Source organism: Onychomys torridus, chromosome 17, assembly GCF_903995425.1.
Source record: "Onychomys torridus chromosome 17, mOncTor1.1, whole genome shotgun sequence".
NCBI lineage: Eukaryota > Metazoa > Chordata > Mammalia > Rodentia > Cricetidae > Onychomys > Onychomys torridus.
This window is the reverse complement of record NC_050459.1, coordinates 17,262,610-17,284,696: the sequence shown is the minus strand read 5'-3', so window position 1 is coordinate 17,284,696 and position 22,087 is coordinate 17,262,610. Positions and strand designations below refer to the sequence as shown.

Sequence of the window (22,087 nt, the reverse complement as noted above, 5' to 3'; positions counted from 1 at the left end):
AAAAGTGGCTTGGACCAGCGGCCACAGTGTTCCATCGAGGGTAAGACTAGGGGCTGGAGAAATGACTCAGAGGTTAAGAGCACCAACTGTTCTTCCAGAGGTCCTGAGTTCAATTCCCAGCACCCACATGGTGGCTCACAACCATCTGTAACGAGATCTGGCGCCCTCTTCTGTATATGTAATTAATAAATAAATAAACAAACAAATAAATAAATCTTTTTAAAAAAGACTAGACAGGGGTATACTGGCTTATGTGGGACATCTCTTATTCTTAGAGCATAGAGAAAATACTGAAGGGGTCGTTCTTCCCTTCCTAGTGATGGCACTTCAGGAGAAATCACTCAAATGGTAGCTAGTGACAGAATGCGGTCCTGTCAAATCTCAGCACAAAGAAACAAAGGCATTTCGGTGAGAAGAGTTGAGGGGTGCCTCTGGGGTGTAGGCTACCCCAGCTGTGGGAGCTGGTCTGTATGGAATGACCTTCCAAGCTTGCATGCCTAGGGTAGAAATGGAGAAAGCAGGTGTCTGTGTCTCCACGGGTGGTGCAGCAGATGGGTGAAGAACAACAGTACAGAGCTGCTGATGTAAAAGGTGGACCTTGGTTAGCCAGAGGGGAGGGGACGGAGCCAGAAAGGAACTCTAACCTCCAACCTGAGGGCTTCGAGTAGGGCCTTACAGCTGCTGGTAAAAGTTATGAAAGAGCAGGGACAGCAAAGAGTGTATGAGGTAACCCAGCCAAGGAGTGGCCAGAGGCTCAACTGGAAATCGCTTTGTAGACCAGGCTGACCTGGAACTCAGAGATCCACCTGCCTCTGCCTCCTGAGTGCTGGGATTAATTGCATGCACCGCCACTGCCCGGCTCCTTCCTCTTCTTTTAGATTTATTTTAAATTGTATGCATGTGTCTGCATGTGGGTATATGCACATGAGTGCAGATGTCTGAGAGGCCGGAGGCATTGGATGCCTCTGGGACTGGAGTTAGAAGCATTTGTGAGTCACAACCAAAGTCAGGTCCTCTACAAGAGCCCGAGTAGCCGCCGAGCCATCTCCCCAGGCCACTGACTCCATAATGTTGATTATCTTTTTTAGTTGTTGAGTAGCCACCGGGCCATCTCCCCAGCCCACTGACTCCATAAGTTTGTTGATTATCTTTTTTATTGTCATTCAGAGCAAAGTTCGAGGCCCAGTCAGTGGGAGCCCAGATAGCATGAATGTGTCTCGGCTTAGTCACCCTGGTCAGCTAATGTCCCAGCCGTCCAGTGCCTGTGACAGCTTACCCGACTCAGCCAAGAAAAGGTAAGCTATGCTTAACAGTGCCACGCAGAATGTTCAAGGCCACGCGGGGAGAGAGTGATGGACATGCTCGTCACCAGTCCCTTCCGCCTGAGGACCTTGTGTGTGCTTCTCTGTCTCGTGTTTGCCAGGTCCTGGGGACACAGGCATGTTTTTTCATCCTGTTCCTCAAGTCCCTGTCACTTGCTAACTAGTTTCCCTGTCCAAGAGTTAGATGACAAGTCGTTTAGTGGGAATATTGAAATTGTTAGTCATGTTGTACATGGATGCTAATTGTTCTTTAAACCCCCACTTCAGGTGTGCCTTCCTCGTCACACCTGAGTCTCTACCCTTCTCCCTCCCAGGCCCCTCCGTCCGGAGTGACTGGGCTGCTCTACCCACCCAGTACCTCCCTCATCCTCCAGTCGGCCCTTCTTTTCTTTTCCCTCTTAAATTGTTTTATTTCTGTGTATGGGAGCGTGTGCCAAGGCACACTGCTGGGGTCAGAGGGCAGTTTGTGAACGCTGGTTCCCTTTCTTCCACCATGTGGGTCCTGTGGATTGAACTCAAGTCACGAGGCTTGGCCGCAGGTGCCTTTACCTGCTGACCCACCTCACAGACCTTCTTTTCTCCTGGCGGACCCTTGACAAGGCCTTTTAGCTCCTCTTTTGCTTCCTGCCAGGTCTTCTGGTCACCTGGGGTGACATTCCAACCCAGTTGCGGATCAGTAACAACAGTGGGTTTCTTCTCCATTCTAGATCAGGTTTCAACTATTTAAAGCGTTTGTGACCGACCACCTCGGTGTGGTTCTTGGGTTAGCCTGGTGTCTCGCACAGATGGCTTGCTTTAGTCTAGTCCTACCTGAAGCAGCAGCAGCAACAATAACAATAGTTTGTAGGGTCCCACTGGAGACCCTCTGAATTGGGGTGGTACCCAGCAGATCTGACGGTTCTGCTGTACCCTGGAGTACAAAGACCTGCTCACTGGCGAGGCAGACCTGCCTTCCTCAGGTGTCCTTAGTTGTGATTTCTACCTGCAGGGCAGACTGCTTCCGGGCCTTTGCACTCACTATTGTTCATTTCTTCTGCATACTGGGCCCCCTGCATTACAGGCCCTTAAAGCAGTTCCTGTTGGAAAGTCTTTCAGTATAGGAAGGAGGTGGATGACGGCCCACAGTGAACGTGGGGAGGGATGAACTGACTGGTGATGGGTATACAGTTTATTTGGGGGATGATAAAAAACATTTCTGTGAGTAGATCTCAACAGTGATGATTGTGCAACTCTACATATGCTGAAGCCATAGGGTTGTTACCGTGTGAACAGGCAATCTCCATAACAAATTACATAACAATAAAGCTGTTTTGAAAACTTTTGTTGTTGATCCTAGGGAGTATAGTCTTTGGTATTTAATTGTATGTTACTGTAGAGTCTTAATTAACTCTGCCATCTCTTGTAAGCTTCTGGAGGTCAGACACTGGGTCATGGACCTCCCAGATCTCCAGAGCTGACATGAGCCTTTAGCCTAGCTAGGAGCCCTGTGGATGCACTCCTGCTTCTCTCCCACACTAATGTCACAAGTGAAGGAGAAGGGAGGTCTGAGACTCCATCTCTTGGTCCTTTTCCTCCAGTGATATCCCCAGTGCACAGAAAGGTTAGCCTATGCGTATGAGCAGGGGTGGGGTGACTGTCTTATCTCTCTGTGTCACAGGGCTGTAGTTGGAAAAGGACACGGTTTGTTTGGTTTGCCCCTGTGCCACGAAGACTAGAAAACCAGTTATTGAGTCTAGATGTAGTCCCTTCCCTGAACTGTGCACTGTGGAAGATCACTATCCATTTCAAAAATGGAGTTGGGGCTATAGCTCAGTGGAGAGCACTTGAGTAGCATGGATTCGAGTCCCTGCACTCTTCCTCCCCAACCCCCCACGCCACCCAAAAAAAACCTTCAGAACACAGGTGATGGGGAACATTTTTAGATTTTGGCACTTTGGAAAGAAATTTGGTTATATGTAAATCAAAAAGAAGTCCTGTGGCTAAGACAGCCCAACAGGTAAGAGCATTGGCTGCTGTTGTGGGGACCTAAGTTCAGTTCCCAGCACCCACATGGCAATTTACAACCGTCTGTAACCCCAGTTCCAGGGGATCCAATGGCTTCTTTTGGCCCCCATGGGCACTGCATGTACAATGTGCACAAACATTCATTCATGCAGGCAAACGCTTATGCACATAAAATAAAAACAAATCTGTTTTAACAGTCTTTGCTTTTTTATTATGTGAAGATCTGTTTCCTGTTCCATATTTCCAGCTGTGTTATCTGTCTCTCATGGGATCTAAGCATCTGTAAAGTATTTAACTAGACACATAAAATCCTTGGTCAGCAATGTGGTGCATTAAGACATGAGTCATTCCTACATTGTTTTTAGAACAGTATGAGAGTTCTCTAGCATAGTCTAAAGCAGGATGTTAGCTCTGGTAAGATCCTGACGACCTTGTTCTGGTAATCTGATCATTGTCTTCAGTGAGGAGCTGGTAGCAGAAGCCCACGCCCTCTGCACCCGGCTAGAAAGTACGCTGCAGGACACCGTGAAGGAGCAAGACCACAGCTTCACGGTAACAACCCTCGGGGACCCCAGCTTGTCCACTCCCTTCCTTTCTGCAGCAAAAGGGGGGGCAGCAGTGTTCCCAGAAGCCCCTTGTCTATCTTTGGGATTGTTGCAGACCATCTGTATGTTTTGGGCACTGTGCTGGGCCTCCATGACAAAAGAAGAACCTGTCATAACCTCATGCTCAGGGACTCACAGCTTAACCACAGGCAGTACTAGTGTCAGGGAAACTGACCTGAGGAAAAGCTAGCCACGGTTCAGGTACTTTCAGACGAAGCGTAAATGATAGCAGCTGTCTAGTGGCCTTTCCTGCCACTGCAGTCGTTAGTAACTGCTTTCACTTCTGACTTTGGGGGAATCAGCAGAACCTCTGCCAGCCGTCATCGCTAACTGCTCACGGGTCTCAGTGGTGGGCTTACCTAACTCCTGCCTCTTTCCACCTCACTACATGCTTGCACTTTAACTGGAGAGAAGGGAAGCCGCCTCCGGTTGGCATGGAAACAGATAGCTGAGATGAGTACCATCTATCTGCAGTGAGTGTGTAAATGAACTCTCCACGCTACAGGTAGTACTACAGTGACCTCCGCGTCCCATAGGCACAGAGTTCCAGGAACTTCAGCTAGTCCACAGGAAATCTGCTTCGCTTGAACATATAACTCACTTGGCTTAAAGGTGCCCTGTAGTGCCAGGATTGGTGCTGATAAAGTTTAAACACTTCTAGATTGTGTTGCCTGCCTCCTGAAGAGGAAAGACGGCCGGGCCACTAGGTGTTTAATGTGCCTGTTAACTTTCAGACTCTAGACTGGAGCTGGTTACAGATGGAGGATGAAGAAAGGGGTAGCCTGTGACTGAGGTTTCCACGGACTGGCCCCTTGGCTCTGGATGATGGTCTGGTGTCTCCAGCACCCAGATGGAAATCGCACTCTCCCAGTGGCTGTGTTGTTTGCCCTCAGCAGCCTACTGCTGGCCTCGTCTACACACTGGACATCCTCTACCCCAGAAGCACAGGACGTGCCAGTTACAGACATTCACAGCAGCAAAGCTTCCTCGCTGCTTCCTCTGCTGTAAGAAGAAAGCTCTGAGTAGTTTGCCACACACAGCATATGGCAAATGTCTATCTTGAGTGTTTCCAGACAGCAGCGAACTTGTCCCTTTGGAGCACTGGAGGGAGGGAGACCTGCCCTGCCCATCTGCCCATCCGCCCATCCATACAGCTCGGGCTTCATCTGGATCCAGCCTCTCTTGGACTTGTAATCCTAAGTTTGATGGTCCTGACTTTCTTCTTTTCACCTCACTGCTAGTAAATCTTCTCTCTACTTCCTGTGCTGATCGCTGTGGCAAGTGACCTTTGACTAAGTTGTGGTGATGCCAAGCTCCCTGCTGTCCTGGTCCTTTTTTTTTTTTTTTTTTTGGTTTTTCAAGACAGGGTTTTCCTGTGTAGCTTTGCGCCTCTCCTGGAACTCACTCTGTAGCCCAGGCTGGCCTCAAACTCACAGAGATCCACCTGCCTCTGCCTCCCGAGTGCTGGGATTCAAGGTGTGCGCCACCACCGCCCGGCGATGTCCTGGTTCTTTAAGCCACAGAGAGAGCCACTTACAGAGCCAGGCAGAATGGAAAGGCAGCTGCCCTCTCTTGACTCCCAGAGAGCACCTGGACTCAGTTGTCATGGAGAAGAAAGGAAGATGAAAGGCTTCTGCCATCTACTGCTCTGCTGAACACTCTACCACTCCTCCATACCTGTGAGGTGTGTGTATGCACAAGTGTGCGTGTGTGTAGGATGGGATGTTGCTGCCTCTTATGTCAGCTAGCAGCATTATTAAAATGGTGTATTTTTTAAATAGTTTCTATATTTTTGTAACATTACTCAGATATATATATATTCTAGTCTCAAACGTGTATTTCTACAATATACCATCACTAGTTCTTTTGAGCTCAAAATTCAACACCATAGAAAATTTTGCAAAATCAAAGAGTATATCTAGATCATGAGCCATTTCAACAAAACTTGTGTGTGTGCACACACAAAACGTGTGTGTGTGTGTGTGTGTGTGAGCGCATGTGCGCGCACGTATGTGTATATATATAAAAGCAAAGCAGTCTCAGGTTATCATAAACAGGTACGTTTGGTTAGAGAATAAACAAAGTTGGAACAGAGGATGTCCAAGTGGCCACCACAGAGCCAGCATGAAGCGCCAATGGTCAAATGTTCACACTTCAGTTGCTTCTTAGAGAGTCATACTGTCCACTAGTCAACTATCTGAAAACTTACAATAAAGACGCTGACTTAAGCTATGTAAACGCATCCATGAGTGATGTCATTTGACCACAGAGCCCCGCCCCTCCTGTGCACTCAGTATATACTAACATCCAGAAGTACCGGAGTCAGAGCATGATTTTAGAAACCCTGGAAAGGGTGCGGTGGGAATAAGACCAGAAAGGATGGGAGGAGAGCAGATTGGGAAGGGAGTGAGTGTTGGTCTAAGAGCTGGGGTTTAATAAGCAATTAAAAGTCACAGGAAAACTTTATGCAAGAAAATGACATTAACCCAAAGGCAGTGATTTGGAAAGTTTGTCACTAGGCCATCATAATTTATGACGAAGTGAAATTCAAGGGTTACTCCTGTTTCCCCGAAGACCAGTGTCTCAGATTGTGCTTCTGTGGCTTCGATGAAACACTCTGACCAACAGCAAGAGGGTGAGGAAAGAAATTATTCGGCTTACCCTTCTGCCTCACAGTTCATCATCAAAGGAAGTCAGGGCAGGAACTCAAGCAGGGCAGGAACCTGGGGGCAGGGGCTGATGCAGAGGCCGTGGAGGGGTGCTGCTTACTGGCTTGCTCCTCATGGCTTGCTCAGCCTGCTTTTTTATAGAACCCAGGACCACTGCCCAAGGGTGGTACCACCCACAATGGGCTGGGCCTTCCCCCATCCATCACTGATTAAGAACATGTCCTACAGCCGATCTTAGGGAGGCATTTTCTCAATTGAGGGTCCCCATGTTCAGTTAACTCTGCTTGTGTTAAGTTGACATGAAACTAGCCAGCACAATAAAACATACACATTTTATTTTCCTCTGAGTACAGGTAAAATCCTGGAACATTGTGTATAAACAAATCAGAAGGCAGACGATGCAGGGATCTGAGGACTGACATTGATAGTGAGTTCCCTGGGGGCCTGTTCTAAGCCTGCTAATGGACTCCTACCAAAAAAAAAAAAAAAAAAAAGGCCCTAAGAAAAAATTTTCTCTATATAACAAATGACATAGCTAAAACAAATTTATTCTTAATGTGTAAGGCAAGAATTTGAAATCTAGATGTCAACAAGACTGTACTTCCCCTAACGGTTTGGGGAAAGAGCCTTTGCTGGCCTGTTTCGGTGGCTCCAGATAATCTTCAGCGGGTGATGGTGTCTCCTCTTAAGGGTCACTGGATCACTTTTCTCATAGCTCAAGTTACATTCTGACCCGGTAAAGGACTAGCCCCTCGCTGAGATAGCAGAGGGTGAGAGGAGGGGGCAGGAAGTGAAGATGACCTCTGACCCTCAAACCCCTGTAGTTAGAGTATTCCTGCCTGGCCCAGTCAGGACAAATCTCTCTTACCCGCCAGTCCCACAGTCGCTCAGACCCAACTAAGAAAGCACACAGAAACTTACATTGTTTACAAACTGTATGGCCGTGGCAGGCTGCTTGTTATCTGCTTCTTCTATCTTAAATTAACTCATTTCTGCTTATCTATACTTTGCCACATGGCTTGTGGCTTACCAGTGTCTTTACATGTTGCTTCTCCTGGCGGCAGCTGGCGGTGTCTCCCCCCAGCCTTCTACTTCCCAGAATTCTCTTTTCTCTTGTCCCTCCTATACTTCCTGCCTGGCCACTGGCCAATCAGAACTTTATTTACACAGAGCGATATCCACAGCAAACCCCATCTCTGTGGCCCTCACCTAGGCACCCTGTCCCAACAGTTCCACTACCTCCCCAAACAGCACCACTAGATAGAGACCATATTCAAATATGAGGTGTGGAGGACATTTCACACTCGCCCCTAATAGTCATTCCTGCAGTGTCCTCTGTCAAATTTGTCCTTTTTTGATTCATAAGAACAACTGTCATTTGATTTAGAGCTTGTCTGTAAAATCTAGGATAAGTACCTCCTCTCAAGATGTTAATGCAATCGTGCATTTTGCCATATGAGGTGACATTCACAGGTTCTAGAAATTCTGGGGCCACCATTAATACAGTCTAACCTCTAGCCCCAACATACCCACTTCTTCCCAAAGTCTTAACCCAGTGCAGCATCAACTCTGAGGCCAAAATTTCATCTGAATATCAGATCAAATGTCCTAAATGTCGTCTCAATCATGTGCGGACAAAATCCCCCCATCTTAGGCCTGGGGAGATAACTCAGGCATCAGCGTGCTGGCTACTCTTCTAAAAGGCCTGTGTTTAATTCTCAGCAGCCATGTGGCAGCTCAGAACCATCTAACTCCAGTTCTAGATGGTCAGATGCCCTTTTCTGGCCTCTGCTGGCACCAGGTATGCCTGTGATACAGACATCCATGCGGGCAAAACACCCATACACATGAGACAAATTCAATTAATTTTTTTTTCTTTTTAAATATTTCCTGTCTTTGGACCTAGAACACAGATCACCTGCTCCAGGCACTGGAATAAAAAAGGCTCATCATGGATGTTCCCCTTCCAAAGTTCCAGTGGGTGTCAATTCTGTAAATAATTACCTGGCGTGATGGATGTTCCCCTTCCAAAGTTCCAGTGGGTGTCAATTCTGTAAATAATTACCTGACTTGGGACTCTTGTCTATTAGGCCCATGGCTATCCTGTAGACTTTTGCATCAACTCTAAGCAAACCATGGTCCTCTGCCCATACTAACTTCTTAGGCTATGACTCCATCCATAGGAATGAGGAAGACATATGAATTTAAACTCTTGGTCCCAGGCTGGTAGTGTAGTTAGTGTGGGTTTGTAACCTACAGGAGGTGCAGCCTTGCTAGAGAGGTGGGGTTTGAAGGTTTACTGTCTTGCCTCATTTCCTTCCTGATCTTCTCTGCTTCCTGTGTGTGGGAGAAAAATGTAATCACTCAGCTTCCATAAAAGATAGGTTAGCTTGGTACCTCGTTCGTTTTGGGGGTTATATACACACACCCTTCTAATGGACTTGCCCTGAGCTATGTAGGGAGACCTTGTAGTGGGTAGCTGTTCCAGCTTTGACCTTGAAACGCTGCCCCTAGAGTGACAGCAGGTAACTGCCACACCTGCCTATGACCTGCCCCTGGGGCATGGCTGAGAGGGACCCCCTTAAGATTTGAGGTGCGTATGTGCTTGCTCTCTCTCTTCTCGATACCTCGTGGTCCCAGAATCTGGACGGGAGACCAAGCCAGAGTTCTCTGCTGGATGGTATTTCATCTCTCCTGGATCCTGTAACCCATCCCTATTGGCTGTAAGTTATCCCAGAAATAAACCTCTCTTGATTACCAGATAAATTACATGGAATTGCCTCATTAAAATAGCAATACCTTGTCTCAAAAATCCAAAAATAAATTAAAAAATAAATAATGCGGGTTGGGGATTTAGCTCAGTGGTAGAGCGCTTGCCTAGCAGGCACAAAGCCCTGGGTTCAGTCCTCAGCTCTGGAATGAATGAATGAATGAATAAATGAATGAATGCACGCATGCATGAATGAGTGCATGAATGAATGAATAGTGCACTTTGCAGCCTAGTCTCTTCACCTGCATGCGCTTTGTGCACACACCCCTCTCCTAAGAGTACACCTAGCCCCAAAAACCCTACCCACCCCCAACTTGCCTCAGGCTATGTGTTCTCCCTTCTCTGAAAAACAGTATGAATTTTCCCACCCCTATGTTATAACAAGCATGCTATTCAAGTATGTTTCCAGTGTGTCCCGGTATGCAGAATAGAAGGGTCAGTCCAGGCTGACCTAGTTTTGAGGGCATGTAAGGCAAAACTTTACCTGCCAGTAACCTTTTAGGGAGAATCCTGTATCTCCCATCTGTAGTAATTTTCTGTTGCTTGGATAAAACACTAATCAAGGGTAACTTCAATAATAAAAGGTTTCTTTTGCCCCAGAGGGTTGGAGTCCATAATGGCTGGGAAGGCCTAATGGTAGGAATAGGAAGCTGGGTGATTTGCATTTTTCCCCCATCCACAGAAAGCTGAGTAGATCAGAAAGGAAATTCGGCAAGACTGTATTCGGCAAGACTGTAAACCTTCAAACCCCACCTTTCTAGCAAGGCTGTACCTCCTAAAGGTTACACACACACACACACACACACCCCTGCACCACCAACCTGGGACCAAGTGTTTAAATACATACGTCTATAGGGAACATTTCTCATTCAAACTACCACATTTAGGTTCCTGGCCCTCAAGGCTCATGGGCAACTCATGAAGTTAGACCAACTTCAGAATTTCCCATTGTCTTGAAAAGTCTCAACAACACTTGAAAATTCTAGTCCGTCTGGGACTTAAAGCAATCTCTTAACCGTGACCCCCTGTAAAACAAAACAGCAAATCACATCCTTAAAACACAAAGTGGCACAGAATAGACATTCCTATTACAAAGGGAAAGAATGGGGACATAATGTGCAAAGGTTGGACCAAAACATGACTGAACCCTGTTGCGTGGTCTTCAATAAAAACCTGGAGCAGGATATTGGGGGTAAATGCTGAAAGATCAGAGAGACAAAGGAACAAGCCACTGGAGAAACTTCTCACCACTACCGAATCCTCAGGCTGAATGGAAGGTGAGATCCTCTCTCCACAAATCCTCTGACTGAATTCCTGAGTCCTCAGCTGAAAAGGGCTTTAGTTCCTGTCTCCTTTCTCTGCCCAGCTATTTCACTTCCTTCTGGGATTAATTCGTGCTGGGACTAATGGTGTGTGTACTCCCCAAATACTGGTAGCAAAGGCTTGAGATCTCAGGTGCTGATTAAAGGTGTGTGCCACCATTGCCTGGCTCTGTTTCTCTCCTAGATTGAGTCAATCTCATGTAGTCCAGGGTGGCTTTGGACTCACAGAGATCCAGACAGATCTCTGCCTCCTGAGTGCTAGGATTAAAGATGTGTGCCACCACTGCCTGGCCTCTATGTTTATCTAGTGGCTTGTTCTGTTCTCTGATCCTCAGGCAAGCTATTTTTGATACATAATATATCACCACAGAACCCCAGTAGGGCAAACGTCCAATCCTTGTGGTTCCATGTCTGTTATCTGGGTTTTGGATTTCTAAGGGTTTAGATGGCTTGGCCCCTCCAACTTTGCTTTCTGTAAAAGACATTGCTCACATGTGTTTGTTCCTCTCTATGTATGCAGCTCTTGTTGGCAAGTATCTCATGGCTCTGGAATCTCCAACACAACTCAGACTTCTCCTTTCCAACTTTATGCAATGACCCTGCAGACACTGACCCTGCTACACGTTGTCTGGCCTCAGTGGCTTTCTGAAACCAGGGAGAAATAATCTGTGATCCCCTCAATTTTGTATCTTCTTTGTCTCCAAAACCACCACCACATGCACACCTCCTAATCTAGCTGCCTCCTTGGACCACAGCAGTAGCAATTTTTGTATACTCTTGCCTCCCAAGTGCTGGAACCAATCATGCCTCCATGCCTGGCTGATTTTTGTTTCTTTTTTTTTTAATTATTATTTATTTATTCATTTATTTATTATGTATACAGTGTTCTGCCTGCATGTATCCTTGCAGGCCAGAAGAGGGCACCAGATCTAATTCAAGTGGTTGTGAGCCACCATGTGGTTGCTGTGCTCTTAACCACTGAGCCATCTCTCCAGCCCTGATTTTTTTTTTTTTTTTTTTTTTTTTTTGTATGTGGAGCTGAGGATCGAACCCAGGGCCTTGTGCTTGCTAGGCAAGTGCTCTACCACTGAGCTAAATCCCCAAACCCCAGCCCTGATTTTTGTTTCTTAATCAAAGACATGTGGTGGAAAAATGAGAGCCTTTCTGCTCAAAGAAGAATCAAATAGACACTCGCCTCTGACCTTGTATAGAGAAGAATTCAAGATGGAGGAAAGACACTGATTTAAACCTGAACAGTTGGAACTCCTGGATGAAAATGTAGGGAACACTCTTTAAGATACTGGGGTGGGCAAGAACTTTCTGAACAGAACTTTAATAGTGTAAGAACTAGACCCAGGTGTCAACAGATGGGACTACATGCAATTAAAATGTTTTGACATGGCAAGAAAAACTATCAGCAAAGCCTACAGCCTACAGAAGGGAGAAAGTTTTTACCAGTTATACTTCAGATGTGGAACTAATATCCAGAATTTACAAAGAAACTAAATTCCAAGGAAACAAAACTGTCATTCAACAAATGGTCTAATGAACTGAATCAACAGGTTTTTTTTTTTTTAAGTACAAAGCCTTTGTAAAAAATTTTATTATTATTAATTTGGTTTTTTTGAGACAGGTTTTTCTGTGTAACAGCCCTGGATGTCCTGAAACTCACTCTGTAAACCAGGCTGCCCTTGAACTCACAAAGATAATCCCAGCACAGAAGGTAAAGGCAGGTGGATCTCTGTGAGTTTGAGGCCAGCCTGGTCACAGTGAGTTCTAAGACAGCCAGGGCTATGCAGAGAAACTCTGTCTCAAAACAAACGAAAACGTACAAAGGCAATAATTATTCTCGAAAGTGTTCAGTATCCCTAGTCATCAGGGAAATGCAAACCAAAACCGCTTTGAGGTACCACCCGCCCCAGTCAGAACGGCAATCATCAAGAAATCTAGTAACAGATGTTGGGAGGGCGTGGTAAAGAGGAATATTTCTTCATGGCTAGTAGAGGGCAAACTAACACCGCCCTTATGGAAATCAGTTCAGCAGCTCCTCAAACGTTAAAAACAGAACTTCTGTATGACGCAGCAGTTCGCTCCTGGGCTCATGCTCAGACTTCCACACCCTACCCTAGAGATATTTGCATACCCATTTTTGTTGCTGCTGCATTTACTATGGCAAGAAAATGGAAAAAACCTAGATGTCTATCCGCAGATGAATGGGTAATCAGTATATGGTACAGATATAAAGTGAGATGTTATTCATCTCTAAAATGAAACCCCAAGCTTCAAGAAAATGGATGGACTTAGAATATATAATCTTAAACAAGGATACACAACCTCAAAGAGAAAAAAATGCTGCATGTTCTACTTCATGTGTATTCCGGCCTAGAAAGCCTCTGTGTATACAAATGTACACGTGGGTATAGTGGGACATTTAGAAAGGAGAACAGAAAAAGTGCTGAGGATGTGATGCAGGAGAAGGACAGCCAACTCCGGCCAGAGGCTAGAGAGTTCCTTGTTTTTCTAGTTTTACCGCCCACACTGACTCCCTGACAATCCTCGCATCTCAGTCCCAGTGAACTTGTTCCAGTTTGTGCAGAACTTGGTAGTTGAAGCTTTGGAGGTGGCCTTTGCTGCTTCTACAGGGACCACTCCCACTGTTATCCTCATGCCCCCTTCGTCTTCTGCACGTCTCTGCATGGGGACCTTCATGGAAAAGGTGTTCTTTAAGCATTCTTTCTAAATCAGGGGTTCTCAACCTACCTAACACTGTGATCCTTTAATACAGCTCCTCATGTTGTGGTGACCCTCCAACCATAACATTATTTTGTTGCTACTTCATAACTGTAATTTTGCTACTGTTATGAATCATAATGTAAATGTCTGTATCTTCTGATAGTCTTAGATGACCCTGTGAAAAGATTGTTCAACCCCCCCAAGGGGGTCATGACCCACAGGTTGAGAACCAGTGCTTTAGACTCTATCTCTGAGTTCCCAAGGGTGGTCCTATTTCCTTGCTTTGTTTTGTTTATTTTTGTGGTGTTGACGGTGTGTAGTGTGGTGCGTGTGCAGTGTGGTGCGTGTGCAGTGTGGTGGGTGTACAGTGTGGTGGGTGTGCAGTGGTGAGGGTGTGCAGTGTGGTGGGTGTACAGTGTTGAGGGTGTGCAGTGTGGTGGGTGTGCAGTGTGGTGGGTGTACAGTGGTGAGGGTGTGCAGTGTGGTGGGTGTGCAGTGTGGTGGGTGTACAGTGTAGTGGGTGTGCAGTGTGGTGGGTGTGCAGTGGTGAGGGTGAGCAGTGTGGTGGTGTACAGTGTGATGGGTGTGTAGTGTTGAGGGTGTGCATTGTTGAGGGAGTGCAGTGTGGTGGGTGTGCAGTGGTGAGGGTGTGCAGTGTGGTGGGCGTGCAGTGTGGTGGGTGTGCATTGGTGAGGGTGTGCAGTGTGGTGGTTTTGCAGTGTTGTGGGTGTGCAGTGGGGTGGGTGTACAGTGGGGTGGGTATACAGTGGTGAGGGTGTGCAGTGATGAGGGTGTACAGAGGTGAGGGTGTGCAGTGGGGTGGGTATACAGTGTGGTGGGTGTACAGTGTGGTGGATGTGCAGTGGTGAGGGTGTGCAGTGTGGTGGGTGTACAGTGTGGTGGGTGTGCATTGGTGAGGGTGTGCAGTGTGGTGGGTGTGCATTGGTGAGGGTGTGCAGTGTGGTGGGTGTGCAGTGGTGAGGGCCTCATTTCTGACAAGCATGCACTCTGACAATGACTCACACTCATATTCTTGACTTGGCTTTAGGCCACTGTATCACCATGTGCACAAGACTTGTCATTACTGTATATCCCATACCCAAAGCAGTGCCCTATCCTTGATAATAAAAGTAAGTCATTTATCTAAAGCATTTCTTTATTACTAAAATAATAACAATTCATTGATGGGCCTGGTGGTACATACTTATCCCAGCACTCAGGAGATTGAGGCAGGAGGATTTCTGTGAGTTTGAGGCCACCCTGAGCTACATAGTTCTACGACAGTCCAGACTACATAGAGACACCCCATCTCAGAACAAAACAAAAACTAAAAATAAACAAGCAACAACAACAATAATGGAAAATTTAAAAGCTGGGACTGGAGTAGAAAGGAAAGGTGTATGTTCCAAAATACTAATAACGGCTCAGCTGGATGACAAGACTATCACTGATGTTGATTTTCCTTTCTCCTTTCATCCTCTTTTCAGATTTACCCACACTAGTGTGTATCATAATAACAATTTAACGTTATGCTCAAATCAGTTGCTGCAATTGTAGTTAGTATGAGCCCCAGAGGTACACATAAATACCGTAGGTACTATATTTCAATTCAAGTACTTTGTAAGGGTCTCACATATAAGCCATATGGTATGAGGACTTCGTTGCTGATCAGCTAAGTCAGACACTGCTTCCTTGTGGTCTTTTCACAACGCAGCTTCTCCTAAAAAAGGCATGGATATTAAAAAAAAAAAAAAAAAAATCTCTAGCCATTGATTGACAGACGTGCTTAAAACGTTTTGGTTGGCATATTTCATTCTATGTTTTACCCGGTGCCCAACAGCACAGAGCAACTTGGATCCTCACCGCAGACCTGGCGCGGGCACTCCACACATAAAGTACAGGCCATGCGTTCCTCAGCGGCCAACGTCCACTGCCTTCTGCATCCCAGGCTCTAAATCGGAGGGCTCTCGGGCCAGGAGAGGCGCTAGGAGCTCAGGTTAATCCACTAAGGTGCAATCATCCTCCCCGCTCCCCGGGCTGTCCGGGAAGTCTGGGCTATCGCCTCGGCGCTCGCTAAGCCCCGCCCCGCCGCCCGGCGCGTGAGTGACGTCACCGCGCTGCGCCCTGTCAGGGGCCGCCATTGTCCACCGGTAGGCCCCAGGTGTGGGTCCCCGGCGCCATGAGCAAACGCAAGGCGCCGCAGGAGACGCTCAACGGCGGCATCACCGACATGCTCGTGGGTGAGTCCCTCTCCTCAGCCGGGCCTCGCTTCTGGGCCCCTGGTCGCAAGCCGCAGCGTCCATGCCAGCCGCCTCGGTCCCGGGAGGAACCCACCCACACCCTCTTCCCGGGACCGCAGTGCTTGTTTACTAGGACTCTTGTTGTCTTTTCAGAACTCGCAAACTTTGAGAAGAACGTGAGCCAGGCAATCCACAAGTACAACGCGTACAGGTACGTTGTTAGCTCGCGTGCCCGGACATCCTGGGTTGATGGGAGTCGTTTAGCCGGGATGAGGGGCGGGTGTCCAGGGGCTGCTTGGACGATCTGAGAGGGGTTTTAAGAAAGCAAAGACCGAGTGGCACTTTATTTAACAGAATTCTGGCTGAGCCTTATAGAGTTAATTCAGGTGAGTTTACAATGCTGACTGAGAATAGATGGAGTCCGATACATATATTCCCCTCCTTGTCTTGAATGACTGGAAATACAAAGTGACTTTAAAACATTACGAACGACAGCAGATGAGATCTGTACTATGAAATAGATGTGGCCAGCACTCGTGAGGCAGAGGCAGGCAGATCTCTGAGTTCGAGGTCGTCTGTCTACAGAGTGAGTTCCAGGACAGCCAGGGCTACACAGAGAAACTCTGTCTCAAACAAACAAACAAGACCCAAAACAACAACAACAACAACAACAACAAAGAAATAGATGTGGTTTGGTTCTGTTTGGACTATAGCTGAGCGTGTCAGCTTCCTGAAAACCCATTGCCCACCACCACAAACCTACCTCATCAGGCACCTTCTCTTAGCCATTATTCCCACATTCACCTACTTAAGCTCCTTAACCTATAAACATGCCGAAAGCCCTCAGCTTTTAAAAGTCAGAGCAAGCCGTCCTCATTTTCCCAAGCTAGCTCTTAACCTCCTTACAATTATTGTTCTTTAGTAGTCTGTTCCATGCCTGAATTTCCTCATCTAGAGTCATTCTTTACATCATTGTTATTATTATTGCACGTAATATTATTACAGTTAATATTTAATAATATTACATTTAATAAAAATAAAATTTATTTTTGAGATCATAATTACATCAGTTTCCCTTTTCTTCCTCCAAACCCTTCCATATATCACCCTCCTTGATCTCTTTCAAATTCATGGCCTCCTTTTCTATTAATTAATATTATCTACATATTTGTATATACATATATGTTCCTAAACACATAAATATCATCTGCTCAGTTTGTATAATGTTACTTGTATGTATGTTTTCAGGGCTGAGCATTTGGTATTGGATAACCAATAGGGATGCTCTTCCCTGGGGAAGACTATTTCTGCTCAGCATTCCTTAGTTTCCTATAGTTCTTTGTGTAGGGTTGAGGCCTTGACCACTTGGGCATGTCTATTATTTTTATCCTTGTTCAGCTCATGTTTAGGCAATCACGTTAGTGAGATTTTTATGGAGGTAGCTCCTAATATTATTAGGCGAGACAGTCTCATTAGCAAACTCCCTGATCCTCTGGCTCTCACAATCTTTCCATTTCCTCTTCCTGAAACCTTAGGCTTAGGAGTTATTTTGTAGATGAACCTGGTAGGACTTGGCTCCATGACTCTGCCTTTTGATTGGTTGTGTTTTTTTGTAATGTTCTCTGCAAAGAGAAATTTCCTTGATGAGGGGTTAAGACTTCACTTCTCTGTGGGTATAAGGATGAATATTTAGAATGTAGTTAGGGATTATGCTGGCTTAGCAAAGTGGTGGTTGTATGTTACTAGCTCTTGGATAATTGACTATGTTTCCAGTTCTGGGCATGATTTTCCCCTTGATGAGTGAGTCCTAAGTCCAATTAGAGAGCTTTTGGTTACCACTAAGATATGTGTGTCACTACTGCGTAATTAGGGTTATCATGCCATGCAGGTGGTCATTGTGGTTCATAGGTGTCATAGCTATATAGGACTGTTGGTTGCTTCCCTCCTTTGGAAGCTCGCCTGGTGCCTTGTGATACCATGAAAGCTAGTCTTCAGAGAATGGACATTTGGGTTAGTTCCAGCTCAGAGACCTGTGTCTGGAGTGCATGGTGTCTTCAGCAATATGGACTTACTACCTTCTACCTCTGGGATGCCACCAAAGGCAATAGTAATAGCCTGTGTGTTTTGGAGTCTCTAGGAAAGCCCTGGCTAAAATCTCAAAAGAGGGCTTTTTGTGCCTGGCCTTGGATTTTGTTAGGTGTTCTTTGGCTTTTGTGGGGACCATTGTCAGCCCAGATTTTAAACTGTGTGTATTTACATAGACTTAGATTTATTATTGGCCTTTGTTTTTTAGGAAGATAGTTAACAATATGATTCCTTATGGCACTTTCAGACATCCATACCGTTATTTTACCCTGCTTCTGTATTTATCTTCCCCTCCCTAATTAGAGCCCCACCTTTTTTCTCATTCCTCACCCCATCTTTGCTTGCACCTTGCCATGCCTCCCTCTGTTGCTCCCCAAAATATCTGTCCTAACTGATTTCTGTAGTCACTCCAAGATACGTACTCACGTCGGAAGATTTGGAGCTAGGAGCCTCCCAGAGAAAGGACGTGTAGTATTTATCTTCCTGGGTCAGGATTGCTCAGTATGACCTTTTCTAATTTTTTTAATAGCTGAATAGTATTCTACCTTTTCATTATCTATTTGTTGATTGCAGGACATTTAGGTTGTTTCCATTTCCTTGTTATTGTGAATAGAGCAGTAGTGAATAGGGCTGAGCACACATCTGTGGGAGGAGGATGTCAAGTCCTTTGGGCATATGCTGAGAGTGGTGCATCTGGGTCATATGGTAGATTTCTTTTTAGCTTTTTGAGAATTTTCTGGACTAATTTCCTGAGTGACTACACCAGTTTGCAATTCCACCAACAGTGAATGAGGGATCCCTTCTCTCCATATTCTCTTTAGCATTTGTTGTTGGTTGTGTTGTTGACATTTGCCATTCTGACAGGGTTAAGATGAAATTTCAAAGTTGTTTTGAATTGTGTTTTTCTAATTGCCAGAGATGATGTGCATTTTTTTTTTAGATATTTCTTAGCCATTTTTATCTTCTTTTGAGCTCTGTTCAGATCCCTGGCCCGCTTTTTGAATAACTCATTGGTTTGGTTTTGTTATTGTTGTTCATTATGTTGGGTTTATTATTATTATGTTTTTTAAGTTGTTCATATTAATCTTCTGTCAGCTGTATAGCTGGCAAAGATTCTCTCCCATTCTGTGGGTCTCCTCTTGATTGTTTCTTTAGCTATGCAGAAGCTTTTTAGTTTTATGGAGTTCCACTTGTCAGTTGTTGGCCTTAATTCCTGGTCAAATGGAATCTTACTCAGAAAGTCCTCTCCTACACCTATGTCATGGAGGGTACTCCTATGTTTTCTTCTAGAAGTTTTAGGGTTTCAGATTTCAGGTTTAGGTCTTTGATCCATTTGGAGTTAATTTTTGCTCAAGGTGATAGTTACGAGTCAGTTTTCATTCTGCTGCTTGTGGACATCGTTTTTCCAGCAGTATTTGTTGAAGATGCTTTCTGAAACTGTACTATATGTTGGGTGCTGATTCAAGCACATACCACCTTCTGGAGAATCCTGTCCCAGCCCTCCATGATCCTGCCACCTAATTGGTGCTGTAACTGTGTCTCAAAGGCCATTCTATCTTCCTGTCAGGCCAGATGCTTCAGGATGGTAGGGAACATGGTGGATTCTGTGAATGTGGCCCCAGTGTCACAGTTCCCTGGCTGTGAAGTGAGTTCCTTGGTCAGAGCAATGTTGTGTAGAATACTATGATGGAGGGTAAGGCAGTCCATAAGTCCACGGATGGTGGTTTTAGCAGAACCATTACATGCAGGAAAGGCTAATCCATGAACAGAGTGTTGTCCTTTCCGCAGAGGAAGTGGTCCAGTGTAGTCAGGCCACCATGAGGTCTCTGGCAGATCACACCAGGAAATGGTGTCATATCTGGGGCTCATTGTTGGTCTCTGCTGTTGGCAGATCTGGCACTCAGGAGCAGCTATAGCCAGGTCATCCTTGGTGAGTGGCAGTCCATGTTGTCAATCCCGTACATAACCTCTACCTTCTTCCTCAGGTCTTTTTTTCACCAGTTTCCATCACGTTCTTTCCAAGTCTCTGAACATCCAGTCAAGTTTTAAATTTTTATAGTAGAATACCAGCTATAAATACAAAAATTTTAAAAATTAATGTGGATACTTGTATGTGTATTTCACTTAAGGAAAAAAAATATGTGTTTACTGGCTTTTCAATCGTTTTTCTTTTTTTTCTTCCTTTTTTTAATAGAAAAGCAGCATCTGTTATAGCAAAGTACCCACACAAAATCAAGAGTGGAGCAGAAGCTAAGAAGTTGGTAAGCTTAATGAGCATGTAGCTGAAGAGTTCATACATGTAAACATCTGATGTGTTTCCATAAAATGAACTCACCTCTGATGCACCTTTGACCCCCCATAGACCAATTTCACTGCTCCTGGTTTCTTATAGACTATTAATACTTTCCAAGCTCAAAGACTTTTATTTGGAGGGAAGAAATTATGCAGTCTGTTTCCTTTGTATACTTTGCCATACGTACATGCACTCATTCCCAAGCTGAAGCTCACCTTGAACGTGAGTTTTAAGACAACCATGGTCACAGGGAAGCTGTTAGTCTAGTTATAGAGGTCCCACCACTGTCCTGTGATCACCAGGTATAGGAATTTGTGGGGAATATTCTCCAGCGAGCTCTTACCAGCCAGCCAGCACATTATGTTACGGTAGCACCGCTCCCTGCATTTCTGTGAAGCCCTGTATGCCAGAAGGGTCCTGGTTTCCAGAGAGTCACATCTCTCGGTGATTTGTGATGTCATGGAGAATACCCTGGGGCATCTGCCTATTGATAGATTGTTCTTTCTCATCCAAACCTCACTGAGTGAACTGAAGTTCCTCGCATTTAAGGACTATGTCTGACTTCTCTCTTGTTGAAGAGGCCAAGCTGCCATGGCCTTTGAATGGTCCGGGTGCTGAGAGTGTTGCTTCTTCCACTGTTCCTACTTGTGTTTCACGGAGTCCCCCAGACCTTAAATCCTACTTTGGGTGTCCTGGACTCTCTCATAAGAGCCTTGAGAGTGTGAACTACAGCTGTCCTTATATTTTCACTGTGCAGAGTGGTAACGTTACTATAAATCTGGTACTCGCTCTTGTAACTGAGAAGCATTAGTCACATGTTGCATCTTAACCTTGAATGTGTTACTCAGTAGAAGCGCTCCAGTGTATAGGTTTTCACTCCTGTAAGCTATTCTCAGCGTCATAGGTCTTTCCTGAATACAGTCACCAGCCAAGTTATGAATGTACTAGACTAATTCCTGTCTGTGCCCGTCTTGACGTAATCTAAGAAGCCATCCCTGCTGCCGTTTGCCCTTTGTCACCGCTGTCGACTCTTTAAAGCATTACTGTAAATAGCCCACTGATTTTATCAATGAGTCTTGAAGACCCGACACACATCATCCCAACCTGAATATAGCCTTCAAAGCAGTAAAAGAACCTAAAACTTTTATGACTGAACTTAACATTAAAAATGCTATTCTTTTTTATGATTATTTAGGAATCTCAGTCCTATCTGCTGTCTGGCTCCTGTGACTGCTTCTGAATAATTCTAGAAATCTGAAATTTCCAAAATGAGTTGTTTGCCTTTTGTTCTGTTATGTTAGGTATAGAAATAGCCAGGGTCTAAATTGCTTGTGGCCAGTATGTTACTGAGTAAAATTATTGCATCACTGTCTGTAAACTATTTACGTTTTTTTATTACCCAATTTAGAAAATGAGAGCCTGAGTAATGTCTTATGTCTAATCTTCCTAAATCTCTTGTACATTTCTTCTTGGTAAGTGTTCCTTTCAGAAGTTACAAATGCACTCAATAGTTTCTGAGGCATTTATAAATTATCAAATAAATACAGAACACAAAAAGGTGAATGTAGGCCCAGATGTTATGGCACATACCTTTAATCTCAGCACATAGGACACAGGAGCAGGCTAATCTTTATGAATTCAAGACCAGCTTGGTCTACATAGTGAGTTCCAGGTCAGCCAGAGCTCTGTAGTGAACCCTGACTTTTTGGGGGGGTGGCGAGGGAGAAAGCAAGAAACTGAGTCATGTCATATTTCTGTGCATATTGACGGTTTGTTTAAACAGGGCTGGCCAGATGGTTCAGTAGATAAAGGCACTTGCTGCCAAGCCTGCTGAACCTGAGTTCAGTCCTTGGGACTCCCTAGTAGGAGAGAAATGACTAGCAGTTTGTCCTCTGACCTCCAGGTGCACCTGTGGATCTGTGCTCACACTCTCACAAATAAATAAAAAAGGAGACTAATAGACATGAAGCTTCATTAGTAAAGTTAGATTGAGACAAGATGCTATATAGTGCCTGTCAGATTATCAAATGTAATATGACATGTG

General features: G+C 45.3%; 2 protein-coding genes across 3 annotated transcripts in view; both read left to right on the top strand.

Annotated features, from left to right (window-relative positions):
• Positions 1-5,257, top strand: part of Ikbkb (inhibitor of nuclear factor kappa B kinase subunit beta) — a 55,032-nt gene extending 49,775 nt beyond the window's left edge. The window contains exons 20-22 of one of the 2 annotated variants that reach the window (XM_036166435.1): positions 1,168-1,295; positions 3,788-3,878; positions 4,666-5,257. In XM_036166435.1, the coding sequence (XP_036022328.1) occupies positions 1,168-1,295; positions 3,788-3,878; positions 4,666-4,719 (273 nt within the window). In that variant the 3' untranslated portion in view covers positions 4,720-5,257. The other variant, XM_036166436.1, reaches the window with a different exon arrangement.
• A 10,269-nt stretch (positions 5,258-15,526) lies between these two features.
• The window catches only part of Polb (DNA polymerase beta), a 35,131-nt gene continuing 28,570 nt past the window's right edge, over positions 15,527-22,087 (top strand). Inside the window, exons 1-3 of the mRNA XM_036166534.1 lie at positions 15,527-15,665; positions 15,819-15,876; positions 19,945-20,011. Of these exons, the coding sequence (XP_036022427.1) occupies positions 15,605-15,665; positions 15,819-15,876; positions 19,945-20,011 (186 nt within the window). The 5' untranslated portion in view covers positions 15,527-15,604. The remainder of the gene's footprint in view (positions 15,666-15,818; positions 15,877-19,944; positions 20,012-22,087) is intronic.